The sequence below is a fragment of the Crocodylus porosus genome, unplaced genomic scaffold, assembly GCF_001723895.1.
Source record: "Crocodylus porosus isolate Cpor-Errol unplaced genomic scaffold, CroPor_comp1, whole genome shotgun sequence".
Taxonomy (NCBI): Eukaryota; Metazoa; Chordata; order Crocodylia; family Crocodylidae; genus Crocodylus; species Crocodylus porosus.
The window spans coordinates 10,283,269-10,294,161 of NW_017728948.1; the positions used below are offsets into that span (position 1 = coordinate 10,283,269).

General features: G+C 43.5%; 1 protein-coding gene across 1 annotated transcript in view; it reads right to left on the reverse strand.

Moving 5' to 3' along the window:
- PTCD3 (pentatricopeptide repeat domain 3) overlaps nt 1-10,893 on the reverse strand; it is a 36,294-nt gene that overhangs the window by 8,532 nt on the left and 16,869 nt on the right. The window contains exons 10-17 of the mRNA XM_019552659.1: nt 9,849-9,936; nt 9,693-9,753; nt 9,271-9,353; nt 6,557-6,701; nt 5,394-5,435; nt 4,353-4,444; nt 2,224-2,247; nt 1,476-1,579 (exon numbers count right to left, since the gene is read on the reverse strand). Coding sequence (XP_019408204.1) covers nt 1,476-1,579; nt 2,224-2,247; nt 4,353-4,444; nt 5,394-5,435; nt 6,557-6,701; nt 9,271-9,353; nt 9,693-9,753; nt 9,849-9,936 — 639 coding nt within the window. The remainder of the gene's footprint in view (nt 1-1,475; nt 1,580-2,223; nt 2,248-4,352; nt 4,445-5,393; nt 5,436-6,556; nt 6,702-9,270; nt 9,354-9,692; nt 9,754-9,848; nt 9,937-10,893) is intronic.

The window sequence follows — 10,893 nt, forward strand, 5'->3', positions numbered from 1 at the left end:
GGTCTTTCGATCGCTCGGGGATCAGTATTAAGTCTGATGTCATTCAACATTTTCATTGGTTATCTGGAAGCAAACGTGAGAATGCTCCTGCTAAAGCGTGTGAAAAAGATTTGGCAGAATGATCAATGAATGTGAACACAGGCCATCCCTATAGGAGGAAATGCTAGTCCCGAAAGAGAGATACAAGGTTCATGGTGGCAGACAACTGAACACAAATTTGCAGTTGTGCTGCAAAAAAGTAATATGATCTTTGAATGTATAAAAGTGACAGAGTTAAGAGTAGGAATAAGACCAATCTCATCTCAGTGTGTAGCATTTCTTGAAGTTCATACCAGAAAACTACATGCAGTCCTCCAATTTGACACATTGTAGCTGGAAGAGAGTGGCGGAGATACAGGAGAACAATGGAAGAGCCAGAGAAAACACCATACAGTGAAATTCAAAGACCTCCAGCCACTTCTCTTTATCTAAAAGACCACTGACAGCAGATATGATTGGCGTTAAGTATTAGGATTGCTGTCAGGAGAAGACAGTGGATGCTGAAAACCACAGTGCATTAAAAATATCAGAGGGAACAATGACAAGAGCAAATGACTCGAGGAGGAAGCCAAACAAATTAAAAACGTAACATTCTTGGCATCCTCAAGTCAAGAATAGGAAAAGGGGAACAAGCCAAAGAATTTCCTTGTTCGCACACGCTACAATCTAGCTGATGTTTAAGAAAGACTTCCTCTGCGTATATAGCTCCGATTCTGAGCGCTCAATAACTTAAATATAGTAAGGCAATTCTTTAAAAACAAACAAACAAACAAACAAACGAGGGCCGGTTTTGATAGGCCTCACTGGAATGCTGACCATCAATATATACTGCTCTCACGAATACTTTGCTAAAGCATTAGTCAGATTTGGCCTGACCAGCATACCCGACTGATGCATGAACTCTTTATGCAAGTAAAACCTGGCACATGGCCCAGATGGGCACTCCTGCCAGAAGATGACGGGAGATGGCTGTATAAGATGTAAGACAGTTCAGTACCAGGATGATACCTAGGTAACCAGGGAACACCCAGGTCAGGATGTGAAACAACCCCATGGAACAGGACAGTTTAAGATGGAATGTAATATAATTTGTTTTGATCACTATATAAAAGGAAGGCTGGAAAGTATGGGAAACTTTGTAGTGGCCTAGGGGAGCCTGTCCAATTACCCTGTCACAGATATAAATGCCTTAACTCCTAGTCTGATGTATTTGTTAAGTCAAAACATGTTAGGGCTGTGCTTGTAGACAATCAGCCTGGCTGAATCTTTGCCACTGATCCAAGTCTGTGTTTGTTCTTTAGGACAAGATTCACGCTGGAGACACTGCAGCTCCTGAGACTTCAACACTGACAGCATATCAGTAACACCCAAAGAGGACAACAGCAACCACAATACTCGTAATATACAACACTTTTGAATATATTAAAGGCACTCACCAATATACATATTGCTGATCCACAGGCAAAAATTTCCAGCTGCCTCCCATCTCCAAAACCCTATGCACTCTATATGCAAGCTTCAAATCCTTGAGATTCACACACTGCAGGGTGGGGGGAGAAAAACAACCTTGAAACAACACTGCTATCACATCTTTCTCTGAACAGCAGCCCAAAAAGTGACAGCCAATATTCAGAGGATGGTTTAAAGGCAAGGTGTAATTTAGCACAGCAATGGGTTAATTGTTTTTCTGGAGCCAAAACATGAATGCATACCCCTCATTGCCTTCATTTAATGGCAATCCCTCCCCACCCAAACTGCTGCCTAGGTTTCTGGTGATACATGACCACAAAAGCAGGTATGAAGAGTGTTAACTGAGTAGAAAGAACATGAGGAAGCCTAAAGATCCAAGCCAGAAAAAAAAAAAAATCTCTTAAATCAGTTTCTCATGCTGGACTTGTCCCAAAATCACAGCCCATAGGGTTCATGTGTCCCCAGTTCACTGGCTAACATGGAGAATTTCAGATTGGGAAATATAAATGAAATAGGAGATAAAAGGTTACAGAAGGTAAATGAGGTTGGTGGAGAAGAATAGACAAGCAAGGAAAATGGATATAGTGTGGAAGTGCTCTGGGGAACAGGTCTGGAATACCCACAGGCAACAGCAACCTAGATTCAGGGGGCAGATAGAAAAGTGTACCTAAATGTCTTTACAAAACATGTTAAAAGCAGGCAGTGGCTACTTACCACTTTCATAGCCGAGGTAAAGAAATTGGCTGTAAAACAGAAAAGTTATCTGTAAATGTTTAATTTTGGAGAGATATTTACTAGTTCACTAACTTCACAGAAGATGAAGGCTTAACTGCAAGGACCTCCGATAGTAGCCAGCACCCTAGAGACCACCTGTATGACCACAGTTTTTAGGGACAGAACTATGCAGAGAACCGCAGATTCAAGATCAGGAAAGCTTTATGAAAGCTGTTTTCTTCAAAACAGTAGTTTATCACTCAGAACTACTTATTTCCCATCTCATGCCCCTTAATGAATATGCACCTGCATAAGGAGAAGCTCTTCCCTGTGCTACATGAACTGTAGAAAAGTGTACCTAGCACATCAGTAAGACTCCTAAAATACCAAGGAAACCTACTTCCTTCCACCCCAACAGACAAAGAAGCCACAACAGGCAGGACCACGGTGAAAAGCAACCGGTCAGGGAAGGTAACTTAACTGCAGCTTGGGCTGCAGAAGTCTGCCTAGAAGTTTCTGAAAGCAGGTTTAGAGTAGGAGATGCTGTTACAATAGAGGCTGGAATAATGTTTACCTACAGGCAATATAAATAATCTAAGAACTTAAATGCAATTCAACGAAGACCACGCTGGGAAAACACCATTTTCCAGGCACTTGAAAGGTCTTTAAGCCAGACGGACACTATTTTGCTCTTTAAATGGTTAGAACAAACGTATCTCTGCAAAGCCCACAAGACCTTTTAGGACAAATCAAGAATTTGTGGTGAACACCTGACACTGACTGGCCTGGGTTTTAGCCTGCAATGAAGGAAAAGGAACAAGGTTCAATTTTATTTAAAGTGCTAAAGCCAGATGAGTGACTGGAAGTCTCCAAAGACTAACAGAAATCCTACCTGCATGTATTTGTTTTAGATTAACGCAGCTCAGACTTAGGCACAAGTCTCACGTAAACATTCTCCATTTTCTACCATGTGTAGGAGAGAAACATTTACACCCAGCTCTCATGATCAGCTGAGGTCTGTAACCCTGCATCAACCATCATTAATGCATTCAAAAGCGACCCCTTTACTGAAAGTCTAAAGGAGCCTGTGCACAGCACATAAGAGTCTGCAAAGTGAAAGCTTCTGTTCTGCCAGGGAGTGCTTGCTTGTTACCAGCACTTCATCCAGTCTGTCTCATGTGGTGTCTGATGCCTTGCACTCACATCAGACTAGTGCCAAAAGCAAGAAAGAATCAACAATGTGTCCTGACTGCCAACTCAGAATGCACCAAGATGCCACAGTTGTGAATGAGACTGAGGCCCTTAATTCCTGGGACAGCATGAATGAAGGGGTACAAAGCTCAGCTGGAAGAGACCCCTGTGGCCAAAGTATGTGAAGGAATAAGCAGGATAAAAACTTTAATGTAAAATAGTCATATGGACTAAGATGAGGCAGTGCAGCAGACAAGCCCTTTAAATATTAGTTTTTAAGGGTGAAGGAAGTTTGTAGCAGAGTAGATCTGGAAGACTATGGAAATTTAACACCCGATAATCTGAGGTCAAAAACAGCCATGCTCAGGGAAAGTATGAGTTTCTTTACTTCCAAAATCAGACTGAGGAGCACAGTGTAGGAGTTTGTTCATCTGAAGTACATGCACTATGCTGGACAACACTGATCACATTTGGTCAGGGAATAATGATAAAATCATGCCAGACATTCTGAACCTTCCTTCTCCACCTAGATGAGATTAGTTTTCTGATGTATACTTTTTCCAACACAAAGTTTCATATCATTACCAGGACAGGACTAGGAAGAGTTCAGAACAACCAGACATTCAACACTGCAGTCTAAACCTATCTCCAGGGGCTTTCTGGAGATGCTGGCAGATGTTCATCAGCAAATCCCAACATGTTGATGATGTTTGTGACGCTGCCTCAACCTTGTGCTCCGATAGGCAGTGTCCTCCATAGAAGGGACTGTTCTGTCAATAATGCGAAGCCCCTCATGTTACACTGGGTTTTATGGTCTTTTTCAGAAATCAGGACTGTTTGGGCAGGGATGGCAAAAACAGCAAGCTGGCAGCTCAGCTTCTTCCTGCTGGGCAATGTGCTCACGTATTTCATGCCAGTTTGTTAGATATGCTGAAGTACATACGATCATCTGGGTCCTGAAGAACAAAACTCTTCTTTTCAACTTCATTCAGCACATCTATGACTTTTCCTACGCCTCGTGGAAATGCAGCTGCGGGACAAACAACATATGTTAGAAATTAGCCCTACTGCATGGGTTTATAGGAGGTGCAGCAGGCAGCCAGAGATCCCAGAGACAGCTCAAGCAACATTGTTCCCATTTCTCCTTCCCACCATTGTTTTGCCACTCCAAATCAGCTATAGTTTTGCTTATGTTAAAAGCTGCCCATCTTGCACTGGATTTATGCAGTACAATGGGATAGAAGATCTTCAGGGTCTGCAAGACGTTTTGAGATTCCTACTCTAAGACCAAGCAAACAAGCTGGTAAGAGAGTGGGCTCACTGCAAAAGACAACAGTGCAGGACAACAGAGTCCAGACACCTAGATCACACACTAATGTGGCTGTCACATCTCACGGCTTATAGCGTAACTGCTGTTCCTTTCTCCTCTGCACCCAAGAATTGACAACTGCAGCATGTGTGGCGAATCCCACTGGCTAGGCCTTTCTCCAGCCATGCTGCAGGACAGCATCATAAGCAGCACACTACCAGGAGGTGCAGATCCCCTCCATCTACTTTCTCCATGGCGTATAACAAACCACCTCAACATTTGCTCAGATAAGGCAAATAGATGCAGCTTCTTAAATCTCTAAGACAGATTTTTCCCTAGACCTCTAATCATTCATGTAACAGCTAATGGAAAGCTCCTGTCAAACAGCATATCTGACTCCACAGAAAAGCAAGTTGTGTTGGCTTAGTCAAATACATGTGGCATTCTGTATGAAAAAGAAAGGGAATCTTCTGGGGAAAGGGAAAGAAATTCTCCAGGCAGAAGGAATTGTCCCTTTTCTACCAAATGGGTTAGCTTTTGCTAGAGAGCTATTTTCTCACTAAAAAACAATTGGGCAGCACTGTACTCTTTCAAATAGCACTGTAAATAGCTTGAAGTGCTTGGAGCACATATCCAATAGGCATAGTACAAGCTTATTTATTATACATACCAAATATTTCAAGGATATGCATATATGTTGCAAGGCTGGGTTCTGAAATGCAGACACACAGAAGTCAGAGGTAGGCAAGGCTTTACAACTGAACTCTAAAGTATAAGTGAAGAGTTACACTTCCTAAGTAGTTTTTTAAATCTTTCCCATGGGTGGACCATGAACAAACCACTCAAAATTTTCCCAGGTAAGTTAAATAGATTCAGCTTCTAAAATGTCTAAAATATAAGGCACATTTTCCCCCAGACCTCTACTCAGCCATGTAATTATTTTTTGAATTTTCGCCTCAACCTCTTTTGAGGAGGTAAGTGAATCTCAATAAAGCAGTATCTGGTTTGACAGGAGCAACTTGGCAAGATATCATCTAACATGTGAAACCAAGTGACTTTTATAAATTAATTCACGTACAAAAAACACAAATGGATGCCTGAACAGCAGGAAATACTAACTGAAGGTAAAAGAACCGTCCCCCGCCCAAATTATTGTTAGCATTATGGTAGAGACAAGGATCTCTTTGGGTCATATCTTTTCCTGGACCGACTGCATAGCTGGGATAGAGTTAGACAAGCTTTTGAATGCAAGATGTTCTTGCATCCAAGAGAAAAGAAATATGATAGCATTGTAAAGGCCACAGTTGAGGTAAGCCTCAGCATGCTAAGCATTTTATGTTCATACAGGTACACAGAGACGGTCTGAAGTTCTTTCTCTCCCTAAAGAATTTCAGCCTAAATTGATAATGATACCAACTATATTGCACAGATGTAACCAAAGTTTACCTTGTACAAGTCACACAGTGTTTCCATTCTAAATGCTCAATGTCTGTTCATAGATAAAGTCTCTGAAGCATCAATTTCTATCACGGCATCAATTAAAGTGTCCTTTGGAAACAGGAATTGAAACTGGGCTGGGAATCTGATATCAGGGTTCAAATTCAGTGCTCTAGCACCGATCTGCTGGGTGACCTTGGCTAAGACACTTCACCCTTCATGCCTTATTTGTAAAAAGGGGAGGGAGGTACTGTCCTCCATCATGCACTTTTGTCTACAGATCTTAAAACAACATATCAGAATTGAGCTTTCTTTTATTCTTCCCTTCATGTTAAGCAGAAGTAGCTATTTTGGAAGTAACATTAGAAATGAGAAGTAGATTTGGGATTCTCTTACCTATATTAATTGCTTTCATTTCATTCAGTACCTTTGAGGAAACACTCCTTCCCAGGCCACCACAATATTTCAGACTTTTCAGTATATTATTGAACGTTAACACACTGGGTTGCACATTCTGTCGAGCCATGCAATTCAGCAGGTCCTGAACAAAAACAAAGAAATACACCCCAACTCATAGGATCACCACACTTTTACTGCTCACAAGTTAGCATTTCTGTATCACTGTAGATGCATTTGTGCCATCTTTTATCCTGTTGCTCCAATGCCAGCAGATAACTGCTGGCTTTCTATATTTACGTGTAGAACGGCTGTATGTTTTCTTAGTGAATATACCCACATAATGGACACCAATGGCAACGTTTCCAATTTTCCTTCTAGTCTTTCTTGTCAAGGCTCTCCTGTATTGTCCCAACTCCCTACATAACTTTCATGAACACAAATTTCTTTAAATAAATAAATAAATAAATAAGTGAAGAAAAATGCTTTTGTTTCCCAGCTCAATTCCATACCCATTCTCCTAACCACCTACTTCTGAACTTTTGTTCGTGTCCATGCAGGGCAATCCCTTGCCGAGTAATATTAAACTATTGTTTTTTTGCTACTCTTCCACAAAAAGCAAATGTTTGCACTTAAATTGGGACTACTTCCTATGGCTAAGGACAAATTTATATACAAACCAGTTTAAGTGATCAGAAACCAGTTTAAACCTGTAACATAAACAGAAGTTCAGTGCACATACACTGCTTTTGAAATTGCCAAAAGCAATTTAAGATGCATCTGGATGGATATAGCATAAGACTTGTGGCAGGCCAGTAGGGGGTGCTCCTGCACTGAGTCACGTGCCTCACTATGCCTGACCAAAAACTAAGCTTTGGGGCACCTGTCTGACCAACCCCCTTCTTGGAACACACCCGCAAGCCTAGGGTAACTGCCACCACCACCACCACCACCACCACCACCTGGGCCCTGGTCTTTGTTAGGGCTCTGTGCAGCCCGGGGTACACAGACCCTGCAGACCTTGGGGGTGCTTAGCCCACCATGGTATCTCAGGGTGCTTCTTTTAGCATAAAGTATTCACAAGTAGCTTTTTGTACAGAAGGAAAAAGCCACACCCACATTAGCCAGCCGAGCGAAGGGGGCTTTAAAGGCTAGTCTCATCCTCATAAGCATTTACAGCACGGCATGCTATAACAGATGGCTTTACTGATCAAAGAGGGAGAGCCTGGGTAAAAGATATAAAACAGAGAAATATCCAAAGAAAAGAAAAACATCTTGAGCAAAACAGAATAGGCTTGTTGGCCTTTTGATGTGCGTCTAGATTACTTCATCCTAAATTACTGGCTAAATTTCAGGTAAGTTGCTTGCAAATTCATCCAGTCTGATGGAGCTCTGGAGGCTTTTTGCTTGCTTCAGTATCCCATAAGATGTCTAACCTCCCAAAATGGAGTGACCCCTTTTTCAAACTTTTGTGACTTCATCACTAAGTCCCAACCCGAAACAGGCAGTATTGGAGGCAGACCAATCCTCAGGTAGAGAGACTAGGTCACCACGTTGTTTGGCAGGAAAAGCTCAGGACAAAGGAGAAGCAAGCTCCCCCTCCCTTCCTAGGGAATCTTCATAACCTAGTCACCCAGCCTGACCAGGCTGAAAGAGGGGCTGGGCAGACTCAGAGCAGGGAGGCAGACAAAAAGGACAATTTCTTCACAAGACTTAACTGTTTCAAGTCAAACTGGGTTATGGAACTTCCGTCCCAGAACCCATCCCGATAAAAGTTAAGTCCGTCCCCCAGCATCCCAAGATGCTTTGCAGCCATGGGCTGTGCCATCTGCTCCAGTGGAGCAGGGCTGGCCCTGCCCCCAGCTGTCTCAGAGCTTTGGTAGTGCCCACTTTCCTTGCAGCTGGGAGCCAAGATGAGATGCCCACAGCCTCACCCCTGCCTCAAGTCCCAGCTCCCATCCCACCCCTCGGAAACTGATAGCAAAGGAGTAGGCAAGGCTGGGACAATCCAAGCCAGACTCAGAGGTGCAGGGGTATGAAAAGTCTGTCTCCCCACACCCGGGGAGCTCCCCACCACCACACTGAGCAGATCCCAGCTGGGTGAGCAGGGGGTGCGTTCCCACTCCCTAAGGCAGAGGCTGAGGAAGGGATGGAGCTGGGACAATCTCAGCCCGGTTCTGGGCTTGGAAAGGGGGGGCAGGGGTCCTCAGTGGGGGATTTCCCCATGCTGCCCAGACCACAGCTGCAGGAGCCAGTGCCTGCTTGGGGGTGCATCCCCCCGACCCAAAGCAGGAGCTGGGGAGATACTGGCTGCCAGACATACATCCTCATCTCTTAATCAGTGGTGGAAGGTTAAGCCATCAGATAATCAAGCCTGGGCTATTGCAGTGCTGGGTCTGGCAGCCTTAGGAGTGCCCCCAGGCTCCTGGCCTGAGCCATTGCAGGCTTCTGCCCGTCTTGGCCACCCAGACAGTGAACATCGGTTCAGTTTGTTACTGGTTCAATCTATGCAGCTTAGAAAAACCTGCAAAGATTTAAGTAATTTTGCCCTGGGCTTTTTTAACCCCTTTGCTTAGCCTATGTGATCATTAAGCAAATTAAGACCTTGTTATAAAGTCTTGATTTCTAGCTTTAATCAAAATCAACACACTTCTGTTTACATCACAAAAAAAATAAAATAAAAAAAATCAGCCTTGTATTCTCTATCTCCTTACCTTAATAACTTCCCATTTGTCAAAGAATGTTTCTCTTATTCTTGCGACTGCTAAGATTAGTGCGTTGAAGGTATCTACATCGGCTGGAAAATTTCAGAAGGTTCATTTAATGAGGAAATGGCTAAATTTTTTACAGAGAAATATATTCTGTACATAGCAGTGCCACTTATTCTAATATGGCTCAGCGTCAGGCAGAATTCTCATGTGAACTTGTTTCCAGGCAGCCAACCACATGTCAGCCACACTGGAAAGACCAGAGTTCACATTCAGCTCCCATGATCTAGCTGAGGTCCGTACCCCTGCGCCAATCATCACAGCCATGAAAAAAAATATTCCAGAAGCCTGGATTAAAAGTAACAGTAGATAAAGACCAACATCACTCTGCCATCTTTTACAGAAAAACATGACAGAGGTAGACTCACCCCTGTGCCTTTCATTCAGCAAGTCTGTATACATGACAAAAGCCTTCTGATAAGCCCCATGCTGAGGAGAGAAAAGTATTTAAGAGATCACTATCGGGAAACAAGGGGAGGGGAAGCCAAACCAAAACTGCCCTCCTCTGGATACTGTAACTGTACCTTCACCATTCCTCTGATCATTGTGCAGTAGGAGTGTGCATTTCTCTCTGGCATCAGGTTAAAAATCCTTTCAGCATTGTTGTTCTCCCTAGACTCAGGAAGACAGAATATTAGAGAATAGTCTCAGGAAAAAGGATCTAACGTGCTGTCTAGAGATGTGCTGTTTGCTAGGGGAGGTATGCCAGAACATGTTCTAGATCCCCAAAGAAATACAAACCACTAATATTTCACATATATGTATAGGTTTCACAGATTTCAGGGTTGGAAGGGACCTATTAGATAGAATCCGTCCCCCTGACCTGGGCAGGAAAGAGTGCTGGGGTCACATGACCCCAGCCAGGTATTTGTCCTATCTCCTCTTCAATACCTCCAAGGAAGGGGACAGCACCACCTCCCTTGAAAACATTCCATATTTTGGCAACCTTCGTGGTAAAGAATTTTTTCCTGATGTCCCATCTAAATTTGCTCTCCTTCAGTTTGCAGCCATTGTTTCTAGTTACCCCAGTGGGCACCCTGGTAAACACTGTATCCCCTATTTCCTGCTGTCCCCCGCAATGAGTTTGTAGACAGCCACAAGATCACCTCTCAGGCTTCTCTTGCAGATGCTGAAGAGGTTCAGGTCCCTCAATCAGTCCTCATAGGGTTTTTTTCTGTAGGCCTTTAACCAGATGGCTGGCCCTCTTCTGAAGCCTTACCTACATCCCTCCTGAAGTGCAGTACCCAAAATCAGACACAGCACTCCAGCTGCGGCCTGACCAAGGGCACATAGAGGAGAAGTATCACCTCCCTACACCTGTTTGTGATGCACCTAGTTATGCAAGAAAGAGAGCAATTAGCTTATTACTTCATCACACTGGTTCATTTTGGAACATTTTGGCGTCAACTACAGCTCCAAGATCCCTTCCCGCATTTCATAGATTTCATAGGCATTAGGGCTGGAAGGGACCTTGGAAGATCTCTGAGTCCAGTCCCCTGCCCCAGGGGCAAGAAGTCAGCAGGGTTCATAGGATCCCAGCAAGATAAAATATCCAAATTTCTCTTGAAG